The sequence below is a fragment of the Anomalospiza imberbis genome, chromosome 2 (genome assembly GCF_031753505.1).
Source record: "Anomalospiza imberbis isolate Cuckoo-Finch-1a 21T00152 chromosome 2, ASM3175350v1, whole genome shotgun sequence".
Classification (NCBI taxonomy): domain Eukaryota; kingdom Metazoa; phylum Chordata; class Aves; order Passeriformes; family Viduidae; genus Anomalospiza; species Anomalospiza imberbis.
The window spans coordinates 26,221,762-26,244,786 of record NC_089682.1 but is presented as its reverse complement, the minus strand read 5'-3'; the positions used below and the strand labels follow the sequence as shown (position 1 = coordinate 26,244,786).

At 43.0% G+C, this 23,025-nt stretch overlaps 1 protein-coding gene and 1 long non-coding RNA gene across 2 annotated transcripts in view; one reads left to right on the top strand and one right to left on the bottom strand.

Annotated features, from left to right (window-relative positions):
* Positions 1-23,025, top strand: part of LOC137468455 (uncharacterized) — a 224,167-nt gene that overhangs the window by 174,035 nt on the left and 27,107 nt on the right. The gene's annotated exons all lie outside the window — the stretch shown is intronic.
* On the bottom strand, positions 13,827-21,100 carry LOC137468448 (coagulation factor X-like). The gene is made up of 6 exons (XM_068180210.1): positions 20,947-21,100; positions 19,358-19,471; positions 18,632-18,772; positions 16,733-16,983; positions 15,844-15,961; positions 13,827-15,083 (listed from the first exon to the last, which is right to left on the bottom strand). Exons 1-6 carry the CDS (start codon positions 21,020-21,022, stop codon positions 14,542-14,544), a joined length of 1,242 nt encoding a protein of 413 aa, XP_068036311.1. The 5' UTR covers positions 21,023-21,100; the 3' UTR covers positions 13,827-14,541.

Genomic DNA, 23,025 nt, shown 5'->3' with positions numbered 1-23,025 from the left:
AATGCCCATCCATGAAGGAGAGCATGGAAAACTTTTCCTGACATCAGGATCCCAATCACACAGAGACGCACAGCCAGACGGAGTCTGTGAAAGGACGTGTAGGTTTGGAGAAGACAGAAACACTCCGTGGGCTGCTGAGATATGCACCCTGTGGACAGGGTGGCCCTGCTTCCCAGCCCTGGACAAGAGGAAGGATAAACCCATTGGCATGCAATGACAGTGTTGCTGCAGAGCTCCCAGAATAGGCTGGCTCCTGGGAAGAGCAGGAAACCATTTCTACAGTCGGAGCAATGACTGAGAGGAAGAGTGGTTTTGTACTTAATCTGAGTTACAAACTAAGGCCATTCCGTGTTTTCATATCATAAATCCCCAGCTATTATTTGAGTATGCAGTTGTTTTAATAAAGTATGATTGACCTGAACATCCATGGGTAAATCCGCAAATAAAACTGCACTTCCCATCAATTGCACCTTTGAAAACAAGCTTCAGTGAGTATTGAGGCCAATGAGGGAAAAAAACCGCATCCATCACCAAGGCCAGTCCCTACCACCTCAGGCCTGATGTTACATCTCACATCTCAGGCCTCAGTACATGCAGCAAATAATCAACTTGCACTTTAACACTCCATTGTGGGCGGGTTTTCCTGCAGTTTCTACAGGCCTGTTGCTCCAGAAGTTCACTTGGAGTTAAAACTCTTCTAATACCAAGTTTAATTTTATTCACAGCCAGTTCATGACCTTACGTATTTGTTTTGCCCTCTTTAATATTTCTGCAGAACTAATTAAGAGAGCCTCCCATCCTCTGGTTAACTGTGTGTCCAGCTTTCCTCAGTAAATGAGCTCTCCATGCTCTCCTCAGTCCCCTGAGGCCACCAAGCCCCACTGTATCTCACCCAGCCAGAACTTTCTTGGCTAGCAAAGGGGGACCTGTTGCCAGTGGTCACATTTGGTGGATGCTGGGGGCTCAGACAGAACCTCCTGTGCCCAGGAATCACTGTGGAGGCTCACCTCACTCCCCTTGCCTTGCTTTGCAGGGGCTGTGCTGCTTTCCCACATTCCTCTGGCTGTCCAGCCCCACGGGAGCACCTGCCAGTGAGGCTGCTGCTGTAGTCCCCCAGTGGCCTGGGACCACTTGCCTGTACCTTCTCGTGATAATCAATATTATCCCATGCATTCACAGCACAGCCAGCCTGGCTCCCTTTGGCTTGGAAAATATGTCACCACTTGATGTCAGCACAGGACTTTGCAGAACCCAGCACAAAAATGTGGATCTGCAGATTTATTTTATTATTTTTTTAAAAGAAACTGTTTACATTTCACAAACCTAAAAATATGTCACCTAAGGAACTCTTAAGTAGATATAAGTTTATCATTTGAATTGGTTTAACATTAATAATACAGAGCTTTAGAAATTGTATTTTCACAAGGTCTTAGTTTACATGGTCATTTTTCCTTTTACTGTGGGATCTTTTTTACAAAAGATATCCCTTGACTGAGCAGCTGTGTCCTAGGGAATGGGGCTCAGTGTACTCAGTATGCATAGCACCGACTTTGCTTTTTCTGTATTGACATCAATGCAACAGGTTTATATTTTAACTTTCATATTACTATGGAAAACTTCATGAAAATAAGGGTTTAAAAGGGCAGTCCTTTCCTCATGTGTTTCTTTATAAAGAGTTACTGGGATTTGTTTTCCCCTTCCTTTAATTACCGCAGCGAGCATATGGCGACGTGTTTCATTACGGAGTCCTGCACCCTATTTCCTGCAGCCCTGTTTAGGGGTTGCCTTCCTTTTGAAGGGTTACTCATTCCAGGATGAAGCCTGCAGGCAGTGTCAGATACCAAGTTAGCAGTTCCTCAGGATGGAGCAGCTGAGGGAGTTTAGTCCTGCTTTAGCAACTGGTTTGCATGGAAGTTGTTCCTTGCCCACTGCAGCAACCCAGGGGGAGTGGGTTTGGAGACCTGCAGCCCAGGCAGTGATGGGGCAGAAGTGATGGGGCAGTCAGTGATAGGGACATGTCAATGCCACCCATCTCCTGCTATGGGCTGGCCATCAGCCCTGCTGCAGCATGATGTGCCAAGGGCAGCTGTCCTGAGTAACCCATCACATGCTTTTTTGGAAATGCATTCCTCAGCTAATGAACTGCTTAGTGCAGTTAAAATGGGTACTGATTTCAGCTAAACACCTGGACTGAGATCAGCCAAGTCTCAGTCTTCCTGCAGTGTTCATCACCTGCATGGAAAAAAAAAAAGCTTTTCTTGCCAAATCCAAAGTGCATCAGCATTTCTAAATGAAGAGGAACTTGTGGCTGTTTCAAAAGAACATCAGCACTCTCTTTGTGGTTTGGTTACGGATTGCAGGAAACCTTGGAGGAGCAAACAGGGGAAGGAATGTAACCCCAGGGTGCTCTGATTTTCTCCTTTGGGTGCTGCACTCATAAGAAGACTATCAGCCTACCCTCAAGGATGTGCAAGTGCCCAGATGGCCTGGCAGTGAAACAAAAGCCACCTTGGAACTCATCTTATGTTTGCTCCATCCCCAGAAGTATTCAAGGCCAGGCTGAGTGGGGCTTTCGGCAACCCGGTCTAGTGGAAGGTGTCCCTTCCCATGGCAGGCAGTGTTGTACGAGGTGATCTTTGAAGGCCCCCTCTAACCAAAGCCCTTCTGTGATTCTGTGATCTCTGTAGATGCAATTTTCTGTGCATATATTGTTAAAAAAAGCAATTGTTGTTAATACTTCATTTATTAAAATACATTACTTCTTTACTTCCACCTTCATGTTTCTTTACCTTTTCCCTCAACTTATATATGAAAATTCTTTTCCCTACCAAAATTCCAGCCAAAAAAAACTGGCTATGGAAGAACTAGAAGATGGCAGAGCACATGCACAGACAGCATCATAGCACTTCAGCTCCTACTTACAGTTTCAATGATGGATAAGGGGGGTTGACAAGATGTTTAATTTTGCTCTGAAATGAGGAATATCCTCTCATCCCATGTGAAAAATGAAGCAAAATCACTTTGGAATCTGTGCCATTTGGATGAAGATTTTTTTCTCCTCCAACTTTGTCTGGTAACATATCCCCATTGCCCTAATGTGGAGTTCAAGATAAAAATTAAGGATGGCTCTCAGAGAAACCTAAGCAGCGGATTTTTCAGGCAAACTCCTGGAACACTGATGCAGTCCGAAGTGGACAATGAAGAGATAAGAAAGCACTTGGATTTACCCGGAGTTCAGACTTTTTAATGCAGTTTCCTGTTCCTCTGTCTTTCTGCCTGACTCTCTCCACTGAGGGCATGGGGCAGTAGCCCTGCAGCTGTGTCCAGATGCTATAATTTAAATTGTTCCTTTGACCAACCAGTCACTCCTTCTGCAACAGATTCAGCAGGAGGGAAGTCCTAACATGACCTCAGCAGCACCAGTGCAAAGACTGCACCCAACATCTTCCACCCACAGCCCAGACATATGTAACTGGGTGGTGGAACTGGCTTTTTCCATCAACCTGACTTCCAAGCTGTGGGAGACATGGATCCTGTGGACTTGTGCAACTGTCACACTGCTGGACTGCTTTTGGAGATTGACTTCTGCATTTATGACAGGAAAAAAACTCTATCCATATTGGAATAGGATGGCAAAAAAAGTTTATTCAAGTTTCAAAGTGCATCTTCAGGATGACTCGAGTTAAAATTAAGTTTCTTCTCTTACCCAACACATAGCCCTAGGCCTCCCTGCATGCTGCTTTAAAGGTCTCTTTAATTTGTATTTATCTCTTTATTCCCCACTGCTGGCTATGGCCAGAGCTCTGGAGAAACAGTTTGGTATTCTGTCCTGTCTGTGCAGACCCAAAGAGCATGAGGCAGAGCACTGATGATGTGTGCCTGGCCATGTGTCTTGAGTGAGGATTGCAGCACTCTGTGCAGTTAAGCAGCTGTGGTGAGTGTCCCTGCAGACAGAATTTGTTCTTATCTGGTACTGAATATCCGAGGAGGTTGATGATGGTATTTCATGCCTGGCACTGCAAACTGGGAGGGGAGGAAGGAGTTCAGATGACTGATTCCTCTGAATGCATGTTGAGTTAAAGACAGCAATCAAAGCCCATCAGAGGTGTCTGTGCCCTCTGTAACTGATTATGATTAAACCAGGAGTGCTGCAGAACTGAGACAAGGGGTCATAGAGGGGCTGGGTGGGAGGAGAGATGGATGGCAATGAGGGAATGGGTCAGCAAGTGCCAACCCTGTGTTATGGCCTCTCTGTAGTCCCTGGGACACATCCAAGCATGGCCCACTGTTCCATGTATCAGGCTGGCTCTCTCTATAGTTTAGGGCTGAACTATAATCAAAGGTTTCAAAGGAGGTCCTGTGGGAATTCAAACAGGGGTATATCCTTTGGAGCGGTGATGTCAGGGAGGAACATATGCAGCTGTCAGGGGTTGAGCTTCTATCTGTGGCTTGAATACCCTGACGTACAATGCACTGTCGCTCCTGAATCAAATTTATTTAGCAGCCTGAAGTTCAGGATGCGTCAGAGAAAAGTGGCAGGGAAATAATACAAATGGGACAGACTCTAGAGTGGGTTTTTTGAGTTTTTATAGGGAAACCAGACAGTGATCATTGCAGAACAAAGCTGACTGCTCTACTCCTTTCAAACTGATCAACAAATAAAAATCATCTTCAAATGGTGACTTTCACACTTGAAAACTGGAAATGGTAAAGGTAGGGAATGAGAAAAATATTGCACATTTTATGCCACAATCCAATTTGCAACATCTTTCTTCTCTCTTCCGAAATACATACTGACACACCTTTTGAAGTGCAACACAGAGTACTTTTTCTGCGGGGCTCAAATATCTCAATACCTGCTTCACATTTTTTTACATACCACTGAAATGGCTGCAAAAAAAATAATATTTTCTCTGGATTGAAATAAGGCAGACAGAGGATATCAGGTTCAGATGATAAGAGAGTTAGGCTTATATTAGTCTTGAAATAATAGTTACCCTTGCAGATTTAATTTTTTTTTCAGATTTGAATGATTTAAATAATACTTCGTATAAATAATAACATATAACAATATTGTAATTTCTAGGGTGTGCAATGCATTCACTTAGCCAAAACTATTATATCAATAATGCTGATGAAGAAAGTATCTCAGAAAGAAAGCAAGAAGCTATCAGAACAGCAGTGATTTTGGTGACAGCAAGCAAGCCTTTCCAATTCAAGGAACTTCATCTAACAACTCATTTCACTCAGTGACGTGCACAGTTAATTAGACTCTTCTGGATACATGAGTGATTTTTGCATTTTCTAGGGGTTTTTTCTGTATACATGTTCTCAAATCTACTGACAATTCCAATTAATTCATCAGAATATGTTGTAGTTGACACAGTCACAATACAAAGCAACACTGCATTTTCAGAAGGCTTCAATCCCAAGTTTTATTAAAGCATGCATGCTTTTAATAACAAGACTCATAAGTTTACACTTTACCCATTGGTCAGGAAGGACAAACAAAATGCTTATTGGAGCAGGCAGTTGCAGGTGTCTCTTATTTATCCTTCTTTCTTTCTTGGTTTTTATGTCAATGGCCTTGGTAGAAAATTCTTTCAGGGGTAAACATGGATCCTCTTATCAAACTTCTCTCTGGCTCACAGAAGTCACTGTAAAACCTCTTCCACAAGAATATATCTAGCCAAATCTTCTGGAAGGCATGCTGGGACAACATCCTCAGAAAATGTGATAGGTTTCTCCAATTTGAGAAAGACTGTGCTGCTGCTGTTGCTGCTGAAAGTTTCTGTATCCAATTCAGCATGGCCATATATTTTTTCCACTCCGTGCATTGGCTCTTACCTTTCCTTGCCTACCATCCCTGTGTCAGATAATGAAAGCAGTTGCTAATAAGACAATACCAACAAGTCTAAGGCATCTCAATAATATAAGGGACCAAAGTTCCTTGTACTCTATAGAGGTAATGTGCTGTACAAATAAAATTGACCAGTCCTGTATCCTGAAGCTATAGCAAATCATACCCATTTTGGAGAGGTTTTAGAGGGCTGACAAAATGCCAAGCAAGTAGAAAATCAGAACTTTTCAATTAGAATAATGCTTTCAATGAAAACTTTGATAAAACCTTTTGGGTTTCATTACAGTATTGCTGTGATGATAGACAAGCCTCAACACAAAGAATTTTGCCTCATTTGTAGAGCAATATAGTCAGACTTAAATAGAAAAGAGATATGTATTGTCTTTTAAAACTTCAACATTCTGCATACAAAAATCTTCAAATTCACATATATATTTGATCTTCCTCAATTTGTGTGAAGTCTCTTTGGGAATTAAATGGTCAGGCAATTGGAGTTAAGGCAACTACAATTTTTGCTTTACTCTGGTAGGTTGAGTACAAATTTTATGACTCAGAACACCATTTTTTAGTGCCTAGAATTTGTGATAAACTACTTTTTAATAAATAAAAATAGTAAATAATATATTTGAGGTTTCAAGTATGGAACAGTCCCAGAATAATATCAACATGTTGTCGAAACAGTTATTGCTAATATCTGAATGAGGCATCTGGAATTCTTTAGTGTTTGGCCAACACAGGAAATTGCATAAAGTTGTAATATTACACCAATTTAACTACATCATCTCAGCCTAACCTGCCCACATAACTCCCTAGTTTATATTTGGCTTCTAACATATATAAGATAGACTAGGTCAAGCCAAGCTTAAAGAAACTGTCTCTTCTATAAATTTAGCCATGTATTTCTCTGTTAGTCAAGACATAAAATGAGGCAGGGAGGAACAACAAGAGGGTAAGAAAAACTCTGCTAGAGTTCCCTGTCTCGCATGTGGAGAACAAAACGTGGGACAATTTCTTATTTTTGTAGTAAAGGGCAAAATGAGAAGCACTTACCAACAATCCCATATCTGCAATCCACTTCTTCCCCAGGCTGCCCCTCTCAGCACTTGCTTGATGCTGAAATGGAGACACAAGATCATTCAGGGCTGGAGACCTGTGTAGAAGCACAGTACTCAGGAGAGTGAAATAACCCACCCAAAATTCTGGGTGAATGCCAGCCTCCCTGGTGACCTCCAACTGTCTGCTGAAGGCCTCAGCAGATTCCTCATTTTCAGGATGGGCATCTGGGTTTGCCGTGATTCCTGTGACTTTCTGCCATCTAAGTTTATGATTTCTGAGCCTTATGTGGGAACTGTACTGCAAAGGCATAATCAAAATGCTTGTGGTATGGGTGGTACGGGGACTTCGAAGCATGTGTTGCCTGTTGACAGCAAAGAGCCCCTGTCCATAACACTGAACACACCCTGTGACTGCTCAGCTGGTGTTACCAGCCTCCACTTGAGCTCAGAAATACCTGATTTAAGCCAATATATGGGAAATGGAGCACTGTGGTCTTCCATCTCTGTCAGGGATGGTGCCTGTGCTGTCCCTGAGGTACCAAACTGAGTGACATGCAAGGAACCTTGTAGATCAGACAGTTGCTGTTGGAAGCAATTTTTGTCACTGAAGTGACACTCAGCAGAGCTTGTTTGACAGAGCCCTCGGTATATAAAGAATAGTTTTATGGTCAGGAAAGTACATCTAGTTTCCATTGCATCTTGAGTTGGTTTTCACCACAATTATTCAAACCTGCTGGAACACAGATTTTTCAGTCAAAAGCAGCCTTTAGAGTTACAGATAGATACCTACAGTGGAGGAAAATGGTTTGCAGGGAAACAGGTCGCTTTTAGGGAATCAACCCTTCATGAAAACAAGAGAAAACTTGCTTAACATTAATTTCAAAGAAAACTCCTTGACAGTAGCCTTTTACAATCTAATTAGATATGCACATATCTAATACACATATCTAATTAGATAGTGTCCTTGTCAGGTTTGGCTCTGCTAGATTCTTCAAGATATTAACAAAAGCTTTGCACGTGCAAAAAGATTGGAATGTCTGAAAAAAGAAAATAATTTGCATTTCTTTTAAAACTTACCCATTTTGAGCAAGTAGGCAAGTGGGTTCAGCATTTCAAAGTATTTGAAAGTCACACATCTTCCATTATTGGTGTATATTATTGGTAATTATTGTTCTGTACCTGCTCTTAATAAATATTTTTTATTGGAAAATAAAGTATTCTATGCTTGGAATCATGAGCTCATGATAGTAATTTGGCATTAAATTACAGAGGGCATTGTAACATATATAAGACTCAGAAGAATAGACTAAGACTAGTAATTGTTAATGTTCAATTTGAATGAAGACAAAACTGATGGAATAAAATTCAATGTCAGTAGTTATTACTGTATTTATGTTGCCACATGAAAACTGCAGAAAACCTGCTGTTAGAAGAAAAGAGGAAGACAGATTGTATTTCTGTCAGATGGAACAGGTGGTATTTGAGGAGAAACAAGTGAAATGTAACTCAGTCACATGATATTACTACTACTGAAATGATAATGAGTCTTTGTGAACAGTACACTGTAAAGGGAGAAATCTCTTGGATTTCTACTTATTTGGATCTGTCCAAATGGCATTCAGCATGTCCCAGAGGCCTTTGAAACTGGACACCAACTTTTATCAATCAAAAATCTAACCTGTTACTTTCTAACAAAATGCTCCATAGCATGAAAGGCCTATTTCAGTCTTTGGGAGAAAAGGAATCTGAGCCCTGTTCTAATCACCAGTTTCTGATATGCTTTTCCCCCTGCTGGGACATGGATTTTGCAGTCCCCTGAGAGAACACAGCCAATTGCACAGAATACTTTCTTGAGATATTTTTGCTGCCATACATCCCTCACAGCTGCATAATTTGATGTTACTTGAATTATGTCCTCTGGCTAAGGTCTTACTAAATTTGCTATCAACAGCTCCAGTAAGTCATGTGAAAGGCCTGAACAATTAACAGTGTTCTTTATGCCACAGTGGCACTGCAACACAGCAGCACTTCCTAAATGTGGAAATGTGATGTGATGTGTCCCATAGAATGTGATGTGTCCCACAGAATGAACTATAAATGTGCTTTGTACCTACAGAAACACAGGTTTTGTCATTGCCCAGGGCATGCACAGGAACATATGATTCCTCCGTCTTCAGCTTTACAGAACTGCTCACAGTTCTCAAGTTGACCTTGCATCACTTGGTATGACTGCAAAGGAGACAAATCTATAGGCAGGTTACAGGCTCATGGTGACTTCATAAAAGCACAGGCAGCTTACAAAAGCTGGCTCACAAACATTAGTCAAACACCCCACCACTTTAGGAAATACAGTACATTTCCTGCAAAAGGCTTTAATAATAACAATAGCTGTATTATTATTTAGAAAATGGTAAGCTGTCAACATTAGTTTGAGCACTGTTATTCTACATCTTATGCTGTGTTACCCAGCTGTAACTAACAACTCTCAGGGGGCAATTCAAAGAGCAAACTACTTGCCAGAACAGCCATTGTACTAAGGCAAATACGAACATGGGCGTACATAAGAGGCAAAAAATATCAACAACTAAAGCATCAGTAACAAATGAGGTATTGGACTCTTGGTAGACCCTTGCAATATTCCTTTTCCATCTGTATGGAAAGGTAGCTCATGCTACCTTAGCTCAGTCCTGGTATTGCAAGATCACAGGCAGAGTGAGAGAGCTTTTCCTGGCTCTAACAGTGCAAGAGCAAGTAAACTGGTCCTAAAGATGTTGTCTAACCTGTTCCTACAGATTCATAATGAGATTCCACAGCTCACCCACACAGCTTAATGCACTCCTTAATTAGCCTTATAATGTCTAAAAAGTGTTTCCTAACGTCTAATCTGAGTAGCCCTTAGAGTGATGGGATCCCATTACTTCTTGTCCTAGCTGTTCATCCTCATGAAAACAAAGAAGTCTTGCTTTTATTATATATTTTACAAATCTCTGTGTTTGCATATTGTGGGACAAAAGGTGAAATTTTGGTTTTGTGTTTACATAATTGCCTTCTATTTATGTTGGACCAGTGTTTCAGTTTCCCAAGACTGAACGCTCATCTCAACTTATGGCAGTCCTTCCAGTCTGGAATGAAGTAAAAAAGCAGTGAGAACATACTCTCTTTTGTCTTGCTTGTTACTGTTGAAAAGAGCAGTGTCAGAGGTCTTCAGAGGTGTGGAGATTTGCACTCCATATAATCTTTCAATCAAGTAGCACAGTTTCTTTACCAGATTGGCACCAAACTTACAGATGTTTCTGTTGCAATAAAAGTGTCAGGAGCCTCCCTTGAAGGAGAGACCTGAGGTTTACTCCATCTTTTGCAGCCACACAGCCTATCATTCCATCTTCGGGGAAAATTGATGTGATTTTTCCCTTGGATAAATTGGATGTGAGTTTTATCCTGAATAGTGCAGTTCGGCAGTTTCTTTCTTCCTTATTGGGTGCAAGTTATTTGGTACCTCAAGGTGGAAAGACTTTCTTCTCCATTTGGCACAGACGAACATTCCTGGTCTTTATTCCATTATTCAAATATTTAGATCAGCTCTTGATTTTCATATCACATTTATCTTATTGTATTTATTTCTCAGCTTTTCAGGTATTATGTCAGGATATTTACAATTCTTTTATACAGAGCTAGGCACTTTAACGCTTGCTTTTGGAGGTCAGGTCACAAAAGATGTCACAGTTTTAATCAATTGTCCAATACATTCCTGACCCTGGGACAATTTTGACATGTGCCTTAAACACTTTAGGGGGTTGTGGCGATTTTAGAAGAAGCCTCCCTTTTAAAAATACATTAATTTTAGTCTCTTGCTCCTTTTCTTTAATTCATTAATGAGCTCTGCAATTTTTACAATTACTTTTATTGAAGTAACACTCCATCTTGGTTCTGTCAGCAACTTCCAGTCTGTATTTTAACATTAAATGCACATAAGTGCACCCAAATTTGCTTTTGGCATGTTTATCTCATGTTTGGCATGAGATCTTCCTTGAAACATTCTGAAGACTTTCAGGGCACCCTGTGTCCCACTAAGTACCTCTCCCATCTCATCTCTGATCCGCCTCTAACTCATACCTCTTGTAATGGTGATGACTCAGGTGTTTGTTCAGATGTCTTCAATCAGAGACAACAGCAAAATCAAAACATAAGGCATGCATCATGTCCACAATGTGATTCATAAACTTACTCTGTAGAGAAGGTCTCAGTGTCCAACATGAAGGGGAGGCGGGATGATTTATCAAGTGGAGATGTGACGATTTTGTGGAGATGTACAAAACTAAAGTGGGTGAGGGGGTAAGGATCTCATTCCCCACTACACTATTAAACATTGTGGGGTTCATTATGTCCCTCAGTAGCTTATCAATAGTTAGCAAAGGTTATTTAATTATTGCATTTCTTGAGAACATGAGAAATAGCCCATTAACTGTGCAGAGCAATTGAAAACACTATGTATCAACATACTGACCCCATAATTTACACCCCATATGCCTCAGCTCTGGATATCATTAAACTGCAGCTGGCAAAGGGAAGCAAGGTGGGTGAGACAGCAAAGCCACTGGGTGTTCAATCATGTCCCCTGCCCCACAAAGCAAAAATATTGACAACTACCTGGGTGGCTTAGTCAAAGCAGCACAAAGCCAAGTTAAAGCAAACACTCTACCTGTCTGCCTCATCTGAAGGAAAAGGAGGACAACGGGAAGAAGCCACATTGTCCCACGATGACCCGCCATGCCCATCCTCCGAGCTCACTGCGCATCACCCGCTGCTTGCTCTGCAGGGCTCTGGGACAGCTGCTAAATGAGAAACACCACAGTGCAAAGGCCATTCACTCATGAGAAAACAAAACCTCTGAGAGTAAAGTCTGCACTCAATGTCACCATGGCACGGTGTTTAGACACAAAAAATGTGAGTGTACTGCAGCATTGCTGCACTGATAGCTTTGTGCTGGCAGAGCGCCTCTAAGAGGCTTTCCTCCAGAAATTTTGACAAAGCCTCTCCAAGAGCAGCTGGACTATGGAGGCAGCAAGGAGCTAGAGTAGGTGATGTGGCTCTTGCCCCTGTCCCCAGGAAGGCAGACAACCAGAACCAGAAGTTTGTGCCCCCTGTATGCTGTGCTGAAGCTGGAAGGCACCCCAGAAGTGAGGAGTGAATCAGGGCAACAAGTTTGCAGATCTTGCCGAGCACATTGCAAAGGTGTTACCCACCAGCTCCATCACAAGCACATTTGGACACAGCACACTTCCCCAGATTCATCAATTTCCATCTTATTATGAAAGTTGGGCGGTTATGGGTTTTATGAGCTGTTTCCTTTTGTTGAAACCACTCTAAGGGGACAGCTCTTGACAGGCCATTTTGGTCTGGGAATCAGGCTGTAGAAGCCAATCCTGCCAGGTGAGTCACCGGTGCCAGGGAGCAGTACACAGGAAGCTTGTTCTTACCATGCTAGTGCAGGGCACAAAGGCATGATCCTAAAAGTGACACTCTGCTGGTGCTGCTCACCTGGAAACACAGAAAACAGGAGCTGGAGAGACCTACAGGGTCACCCAGCCCAACCTACTGAGCCAAGAGGGAATCAAATTGACCTCTATTATGTTTTTGGCACGTTGGCCAAGGCTCCAGGGAAGAAGCTATCTAGAAAGTTGTTTCCTGTTGGACACTGAGCCTGCTGCAGTGTGTGTTTTCCTCCCTTACTGTAGGATGCCATAACAAAGGGCAGCTTATCCACATTTGTAGCCCCCATCATGCTGCACACCTGACATCTCCTTACATCTCCCACTCTGGAAGACAAGCAGCATCACTGCCCTCCTGGGAAAATCTACTGCAGGCCTTCTCTAGTCACAGGGCTTACTTACCATCCTTCTTTTCTTCCCTTAGGTCTCAGGACTGGCTTTTCCTTGAAGGCAAAGAAGCCTGAGCACTAGAGGGTAGCTTAGAGCCTCTCTGTCCACCATCCTTGGTACATGCCAGCTTTTGCCTAAGCCAGCCATGTGTACTTGCCAGGAGGAATTCTGGTATAGCAAAATCCACCAGTTTACTCAGCAGCTGTGTGCTGTGTCCCTTTCCTGGATTTTGCAATCCGTTCAAATCTGCTATGTGAAATCACTGCCAAACAATTTGTCAACATTAAAAAAAGAATGTGCTCTAATTCTTCCTTTTGCTGCAGGCCCTGGAGTTGCTTTTGACCTTTGATGGGAGGTCCAGAGGCAAGCAGATGTTTCACTCATGTCCTCTCAGCAGGGCACAGAAAGAGCAATGGACATAAAGTGATGCCTTCAGCTACCTCAACACCTTTACAGCCCAGTCTGTGTTTTGCTTCAGTCCTCAAGCTCCGCTTAAGTAGAAGAAAGCACTTAGCAAGGGTATGTAAGTAGGATCTGGGTAGGACCCAGGTCTGAGGCTTTCCTTTGAAGAGGGATCTTTCACCCTGATTGAGCACAAGGCACAGTACCTGTGGGACAAAGGATTTGAACAGGACTCCAGTGGACAGGAGAACTCAGGGAACAAACACTGCTGAGCAAACATTGAGGTAAGCCCACTGAGGAGTTGTACAGGTGAAGATCATCAAGCTGGAGTAACTGACCTGCCCACTCACTTTCCTGCCCACAATTAGTGCTGACTGCAGCAATGCTTGCTGTTTCCAGAGCTGTGTTTTGAGTTTTTCAGTCTGCTCTGCTCACAGCACCTGCTATGTGAAATGAGCCAGTACCAGCTCAAAGCCCAAGAGAGATGGAGCAGGTGCCTAAGGAAGTTCAGTGTTCCAGAGCACAAGGGAACATAAGAGATTGGAGAAGCTTTGCAAATGCCACAAGGATTGCAAGGGGGATTGAGGTTGATAGGTCTTTGTTAGGAAAAAACCCAACCAAAGGAGAACAAAAAAGAAAGAACGGTTTATTTCAAAAGCTGGTATACATCAATATTTCATCTAACAGAAACATCTAGAACAATACACATGCAAGGAGTTTTCCAATCCTCAGCCATACACAATCCAGAACAAGATACAGAAAACAGTGAATGTGCACATATATTTTTTCTGATGAGCAATGTGTACAAATTAAACTAGAGTGAAGTACAATCCTGATAAAGCAAAACCTCTTTTTGATTTGACATGCAAGATCCCCTACTTTCCTAATCTTCTGTACACATCTTAAGGTAGAAGCTAAACAACTCCAGTATGGACAAACTCCCTGCTGAGCCAGATGGCTGCAATATGAGGATTAACTGACTCCTGTCCTTCCGGCTTTCATCATGGCTAGTGACTGTTCAGAACATGTTGAGGAGTCTCTGGTAGGAGCACTTGTGACAACAGATAGGAACCAAAATGGCCATTGATAAATAATTCAAAGAAGCCAAAGACCCCACTCAGCAGCCTTTTTGCCTGGGGACATTCCCTCATTCAACCAATTCCAAACACCTTCACAGTCCCTCAGAGGTGTGCTTTAAAGCCAGGAATAATACAAATGGAAGCAGAACATAACTTTAAAGAATCAGATCTCAAAACAAACTTAACAGTTGTATAGGAAAAGAAAGCTTCCATTTCCAATCCTGCACCTTGACAGCTAACAAGAAGGATCAAGGGACACACCACCACTACAAACTCATGACTGTTCTTACCCAGCGCAAGAACCGGGACAGTTTGGTATAGACACCATATTTGCCTTTTCTTGCACATCCTTCGCCCCAGCTAACAATTCCAGTAACAAAATAAGTATCCTTATATCTGGTCACATGGGGGCCACCACTGTCTCCTTGGCAAGCATCTTTTTCCTCTGTGTCATAACCAGCACAAAACATGTTCTCAGTTACTGCAAAGTAAGTGGATTGCACACAAGTGCTCCTGTTAACAAAGGGGAGTTCAAGCACCTTCAGTTTCTTTGGGAGTTGTCCACCATCAAATTCCCGCCCAAAGCCACTGACCCTCCCAGATTTCTGGTTCATCAGAACTTCATTAGCAAAGTCTGCTTTGGGGAGACACGCTGCGATGACATACTCTGAAAACCTGATGGGTTCCTTCAGCTTTAATAAGGCAATGTCATTATCGTAAGTCTCAGCATCAAACTTGGAGTGAATGATTATTTTGTCCACAGTGTGCATTGATTCAGACTGCTCTTTCTTCTCTCTGTCCACTTCACCTGCACAAGAGCATTAAAAGGGTCATTAATGTGGAGAAAGTATAAGAATTTCAGAACAACCTTGACAGAGGAAGAGAGGAGTATATTCATTCTGAGTACTTTGTCCAGGACCTTAGACCACACAAAGAAACTGTAAACAGGTATGGCCACATTTCTTAGTAGCAACTGAATTGGCTTTGGTCCTGAGATTTGGTCTATGGAGATTTTTGTACCAGCTTACACAAAGGCATAAACTGATTCAGCTAAACTAATGCAATTTTGTGTGGAAGCACCGGCAGGAGCTTGAGCCTGGCTTAGAGAAGAGAACATGGTGTGGACTACAACAGGGCAAAGATGAAGCTGTGTTGATCCTGTGTCCTGGCTCAAAAGGGAAGCAATGATAAATCAATCTGAGTGTGTTCTTTTGTACTCTATTCAATAAGTCATAGCTTTCCTGGGGGGTCCTGCAAGAACACATCTGGATGCTTCTGGATGCCAGGAATGATGAGCTTCCTGCAGAAGCACTGCTCTGCTGAACACATTGATAACCAACATTTCTAGAATATTTGACTCTAATCACTTCCAGCTAGCTGGTAGAGAAGAAAGAGAAGCACCTGTTGTTACAAAGAAGGATGGTCAGAATAACAAGAAATTATAAAAAGCAGCAAAACGTAACAAACCTTACTGAATCAGGTGTACATCTCACGGGAGATCTAAGGCACAGAAGGTTAGGCACAACAGATACTCTGATCTCAGAGGAGTAAAAGAAATAATCACTCACCAACAACAACTTTGATTTCTTTGGTTTGGTTTATGCAATGCGCTGCAGTAAGTATAAAATTTTCATTCAGAATAGTTCCACCACAAAACTCTTCTCCTTCCTCGTTTAACAGAACAGCCTGTGAAGCAAAGAAGGTAAGTGCACAAGGAAGAAGTGCAGTTTAATGTAGATGAGCTATAAAGCGCTAACTAATTTCTCTGCACATTACAGAGATGCTTCTTACTACAACATGCCTCTCCCAGTATTGCATTCCCATGTTCAGAAGCTACAGGTTGACTTCTACTGCTACAGAGTCCTGATTGTCTTTACGCAAAGTTAACATTTGGCTTCCACATTATCTCACTTCCAGTGCTGAGTAAATGTCCCTCAGGCACTGACTGCGCAGGCAGAGTGCAGACTCTGGATCACCCCATCCCTTGGACTTATCCCCCAGACAATCTCCAAATACAGGGATTCATTTTGGCTGGCCCAAACTCAAGAGTAAAACTGAGACATGAGGGTATATTTCTGAACCAAATGCTAAATGCTGCCTTTATCTGCTGTATCACCCTGCTCTCTGTTGTGCTGCCTGGGTGGATGGTCTCAGACAGAACCAGAACGTAACCTGCAAAACGGCCTGGGAGACCAGCATGACCCAGAAGTGCTCTCTGGGGATAAGGTAGGCAATTCCATCTAAAATGGCACAAAGCCTTTTGTTTTGAACCTGTGAGGCTGCAGTTTGCAGAACAGCACATCCAAGTGCCCAGGGCCACACAGTTCAGCTACATCTCGCTGCCGCTGGCAGGCGACAAGGTCATGTTCAGAAGGCACCCAGCTGGAAGGAGCCACTGCTCACCTTCCCTCAGAGCCACGCTCTGCCCACATGCAGGGCAAAGCCCCCTCCATTTACCTGCCATGGGCATTGGCCAGGAAGACACTCATCCCCACCAACTATTCTGGTATTGACATATGGAGTCTTGCTGCTTGTTCTGTTGTCAGGCAGAGGCGTTGGGCTTTCTGTGGTAATTGCAAAGTCCTCCTCTGCACTTGTTTCGTTTGCAGGAGGGTCTTCTTGATCACTTGTTCCACTGCTATGGTCAGTGGGTGAAAGAACAGACCTTTTTTTCCTTGCGACTGAAACTTTTCCACAAGGGTATTTTACTGCAAAGAGAAGATTGCTAAAATTAAAGATGAATGGAAACACTAACACAAGAAGAAACTCTTTGGAAATACCATCTCACAATATAGAGTGCTGCTTCCTCATTTTCTAGACAATAAGGAAGACTTGGCACATGCAACCAAGGAAGAAGACCATTATCATTTGAAAAATTTGTGCTATTTTGTCATTGTGAAGTCTCTCCTTCAGCTTCCAACTCACAACTGTGTTTTGAAAGTATTTAAAATTTAATATATCATCTTCAAATTTTTTTTAACAAATTTAATACATCATCTTCAATTATTTACATTGATATATTCATGTAGTTCTTCTTAATAAAATGTACTTAATTTGGAGACTGAGTGAAGTGCTTTATTTTAGGAATAATATGGCTAATGGCAGCAATTTGGTATTAGCTACAAAGTATATAAACCTGACATGATATCTAAATGGTTTACTTACCCCTCCCCTGTGGTATTTTGAAATACAATAAAACTGTACATATGTACATAGTGCTATTCATAATTATCCAATCTCTTTAGCTGCAAGTTGATAAGGCTAACTGCAATTTAAGTATAAATTTTTGCAAGCTGCTCTTTCATATGGCCTGTAAGTGTTTAAGCAAAGATCCTGCTGTGATCAATTTTCTCAGCATGGCCTCACCTTGGGTCCCATGTACAGGTTTTGTAATCTAAATATAGGACAGATATAAAGCTCTTAGAGAGTGTCCAAATGATGGCAACAAAGATGGTGGAGGGCCTTGAGGGGAAGCTGTATGAGGAGCGACTGAGGTCACCTGGTCTGTTCAGCCTGGAGAAGAGGAGACTGAGGGAAGACTTCATTATGGTCTACAATTATCTCCTGAGGGGAAGAGGAGGGGCAGGCATTGATCTCTTCTCTGTGGTGACCAGAGCATGGAATCACACAATGATTTAGCTTGGAAAAGACCTCCAAGATGATCGAATTCAACCTTTGACAGGTCACCACCTTGTTAATCGGACTATAGCTCTAAGTGCCACATTCAGATGTTTCTTGGAAATCTCCAGGCATGGTGACCCCACCACTTCCCGGGCAGTCCATTCTAGTGCTAGACAGCCCTTGCCATGAAGAAGCCTGAGAGAATGGCAGGAAGCTGTATCAGGGGAGGTTTAGGTTGGATAGTAGAAAAAGGTTCTTCACCCAGAGGGTGGTTGGGCATTTGAACAGGTTCACCAGGGAAGCAGCCCCAAGGGCCCAAGCTTGACAGAGTTCAAGAAATGTTTGGACAACATCTTCAGGGACATGGAGTTATTCTTGGGGTAGTCTTGTAATAGTCCAGGAGTTGGAGATCATTGAGGATTCCTTTCAAAACAAGATATTCTCTGATTCAAGGATTTTTTATTATGTTGTTAATAGCAGAATTTACTCTGACAGGCCTCACAGATGGCACCTTGCAAATGGTTCAAAATCATGTACATTTTGATCCACTCCATCACAGCACCTCACAAATGGAAAGCTTTGGCAATATAAATCTCCTGGCCTCACTCTTGAGTCTATGTCATGTAGGATACTGGTGGTTCAAAAGACATTCTTCAACTGTAAAACCAAGTCATCCCTGAACTGTGAAACAAGTCTCACTAACCACTGCTATTGCTTTATCACATGGCTTCGTACCTGTTGCAACACAGTGTTTGCCATCCTCTGCTAGAACATACCCATCTGCACAGGAACACAGTACATCCTTCCGCCCATCTCTTCGGACGCTGCAGAACTGCTCACAGTCCCCGTTGTTTATTCTGCAGAACTTTGGTATGACTATGAAAGAGATGGTGGCAGAAAAACTGTACATAAACACTGACTTCATAGAAGATCTGGAAGTTCCCTGAAACAAAACCCACTCTTCAAATAGGAGCTGTATCCCCTGCAGGATCTGTATACCTGCCAAGCACCTGAAGCACCCTTCAGGAATAACTAATGTCAGTGCTGAACATCAGCTTGTGCCTTACAAAGCAGCCCCATCCAGCACATCAAATGTACTTGCCAAGTCCGGGTGGGCCCAGTGGCCATGGCATGGTGAGCTCCAAAAGCAGAGACAAATTGTCAGGAGAAGAATGAACAAAACACTAACAGAGAACATAATTGTGTAAATCCTCACACAATTCCTCCCTCCTGCCCTAAAAACTCCAACTCCTCATCACTCCCCTTGGTCCTCTGACTGAACTTCGGTTCCACACTCCTGCTCTTACTTCTGGGCTAATGATACCCCCTCCTATGGCAAGGTCACAGGGGCAGCTCTATGCCTCAGAAGGGAGCCCCAGGAAGGATTTCCATGCAAAACATGCTTCCTTACAAAGCTCCCTGGGAAGTTTGCCGCCACAGTTCTCTAAAGCAGAAACTTACCAAATTCACAGTTCTTCCCTTGATAACCATCCAAGCACGTGCAAGTGTAGGAACCAATTCCATCTTTACAGTGGCCACCATAGTGACAAGGATTTGAACTGCACTGGTTCCCATCTACAAAAACAAACCAAAACCCCAATTATTGTAAGCGTGCAAGCATTTTCCGTGAACTCGGAAGCGCTCTTAGTTTTCTTAAGCCATCTTTCGTCCTTCCTTTTAAAATACAGGTCCTGTGAGTTGCCACATTCCAGATGGAACAAACAGTATAAATGCAATCATTCCAAACCTGCAATGATTCATCTACACATCCTCAGTTTTGCAATCTCTTTTTGGTGGCCACTGTATTATGATGTGTACACAAGCCTTTTTTTATGGGAAGATTAAGTAATACATAGCGGTCAGAATCTACATTACTTACAGTGAATCCTGTAAAACCAGACAGGACATTTCTATATTGTAACTACTGGCTGAAAATCATCAACTTTTATTTCCTTAAAGGTCATCTTGGGCCTTCTGCATGTCTTTTGCATGCAGAGCTGTTCATTTAAAGACATAGATTCTGGCATATTAAACAGAAGCTAATAAAATCCCCCAACCTTTATGAAACCCTGCTAAATTCACATGAGCAGGCCAAACTTCTGTTCTGTACTGCTTACAGCACCAAAATTTTCTCACTGTATCCATCAAGGTCTGAGCTTGAGCTTGTAGTAATTACCTCTTACCTCACGCTGCCCACATCTATGCTGGCATCCTGAGTTCTGCAGCCTTTCTTCCTTTCCTGGACACAACTGGCTGACCTGACTCCAGGGCCCCACAGTTACAGGGAGGACAGGGAGGTAACTCTGTATTTGGAGGCACATTTCATGTAGCAGCTTTCTCCCACCCATCTCATTCCTTTTCCGGTGCTCAATGACATGGTCTTTCCCATTTAGTGCTCTGCTGCAAAAAATGTGTTACCCCCTCACATATGTTCTCTGGGATGCACTGTTTCATACAAGAAGTAGGATATCCAGAAAAGTGACACTTGCTCAAGAATTCAGTGCTTTAGACGAGACAGATTTCAAATTTCTAAATTTTACCACCTGTTCTGCCCCTGTTGTGGAGCAGGGTCAGAATAGGTAGGACAATTTATTTTATTAAGCACAACTGTGATGTTTGTGTTGCAAATTAGAAAATCACAGCAAGACATGGGGTAGGGTTCTTGTTCTTCTCTGTACAGTTAAATATTGTGAGCATCATTTTATCCCTCAGTAGCTTACAAATGGATAGTAAGGGTTATTTAATTATTGTGTCTCTTGAGAATATGATAAATAGCCCATTAATTGTCCTGAACATTTGAAAACATTACATATCAACATACTGACCCCATAATTTACACTGACAAAATTGTCACTCCAAAATGGAGTTCCCCATATGCCTCAGCTCTGGATATCATTAAACTGCAGCTGGCAAAGGGAAGCAAGGTGGGTGAGACAGCAAAGCCACTGGGTGTTCACTCATGTCCCCTGCCCCACAAAGCAAAAATATTGACAACTACCTGGGTGGCTTAGTCAAAGCAGCACAAAGCCAAGTTAAAGCAAACACTCTACCTGTCTGCCTCATCTGAAGGAAAAGGAGGACAACGGGAAGAAGCCACATTGTCCCACGATGACCCGCCATGCCCATCCTCCGAGCTCACTGCGCATCACCCGCTGCTTGCTCTGCAGGGCTCTGGGACAGCTGCTAAATGAGAAACACCACAGTGCAAAGGCCATTCACTCATGAGAAAACAAAACCTCTGAGAGTAAAGTCTGCACTCAATGTCACCATGGCACGGTGTTTAGACACAAAAAATGTGAGTGTACTGCAGCAATGCTGCACTGATAGCTTTGTGCTGGCAGAGCGCCTCTAAGAGGCTTTCCTCCAGAAATTTTGACAAAGCCTCTCCAAGAGCAGCTGGACTATGGAGGCAGCAAGGAGCTAGAGTAGGTGATGTGGCTCTTGCCCCTGTCCCCAGGAAGGCAGACAACCAAAACCAGAAGTTTGTGCCCCCTGTATGCTGTGCTGAAGCTGGAAGGCACCCCAGAAGTGAGGAGTGAATCAGGGCAACAAGTTTGCAGATCTTGTCGAGCACATTGCAAAGGTGTTACCCACCAGCTCCATCACAAGCACATTTGGACACAGCACACTTCCCCAGATTCATCAATTTCCACCTTATTATGAATGTTAGGGGGGTGTTATTGTTTGAAAGTAAACCAGTGGGAGATCCCAAGTCAGAAATACAATTTAAAAGGAAAATTAAAAGAAATGCAATAATACAGAAACACTGACACAGTCAGAATACAACCTGACACCCTGTTAGCCCGGGTGTTGGTAGCAGTCCAATTAACTGGTGGCAGCTGTCCTCTTGAAGTGATAGATGTGGTGCTGTTGCAGCAGTGATCCTGTAGAAGGATTTGTTCTTCCTCTGAAGGTCCAGTGGTGGTTATGGAACTCTTGTCCTCCGTGAATTCAGTGGATAAGGCTGATTGTGACTGTTACAAGCCTCAGATTATATGCATGCAGGAATGCTTGGTTCCTCCCCCTGGGTGGAGCATCTCACAATGGGATGATCTAATTTCATCAGTCATGCAGTGATACTAAATGGCCATTAAAAAAGATATCCCCTGGATATCTTTTTTAATATCAAGGATGAGTAATGAAGGAGACAAGGAACACTGCCCTACATGGTTTTAAGAGCTGATGAAGATGCTGATAGAATACTCACTTTTGGTTACATGTCATACTGTAACCTAATACAGAGGGTTATGAGTTTTATGAGCTGTTTCCTTTTGTTGAAACCACTCCAAGGGGACAGCTCTTGACAGGCCATTTTGGTCTGGGAATCAGGCTGTAGAAGCCAATCCTGCCAGGTGAGTCACCGGTGCCAGGGAGCAGTACACAGGAAGCTTGTTCTTACCATGCTAGTGCAGGGCACAAAGGCATGATCCTAAAAGTGACACTCTGCTGGTGCTGCTCACCTGGAAACACAGAAAACAGGAGCTGGAGAGACCTACAGGGTCACCCAGCCCAACCTACTGAGCCAAGAGGGAATCAAATTGACCTCTATTATGTTTTTGGCATGTTGGCCAAGGCTCCAGGGAAGAAGCTATCTAGAAAGTTGTTTCCTGTTGGACACTGAGCCTGCTGCAGTGTGTGTTTTCCTCCCTTACTGTAGGATGCCATAACAAAGGGCAGCTTATCCACATTTGTAGCCCCCATCATGCTGCACACCTGACATCTCCTTACATCTCCCACTCTGGAAGACAAGCAGCATCACTGCCCTCCTGGGAAAAATCTACTGCAGGCCTTCTCTAGTCACAGGGCTTACTTACCATCCTTCTTTTCTGCCCTTAGGTCTCAGGACTGGCTTTTCCTTGAAGGCAAAGAAGCCTGAGCACTAGAGGGTAGCTTAGAGCCTCTCTGTCCACCATCCTTGGTACATGCCAGCTTTTGCCTAAGCCAGCCATGTGTACTTGCCAGGAGGAATTCTGGTATAGCAAAATCCACCAGTTTACTCAGCAGCTGTGTGCTGTGTCCCTTTCCTGGATTTTGCAATCCGTTCAAATCTGCTATGTGAAATCACTGCCAAACAATTTGTCAACATTAAAAAAAGAATGTGCTCTAATTCTTCCTTTTGCTGCAGGCCC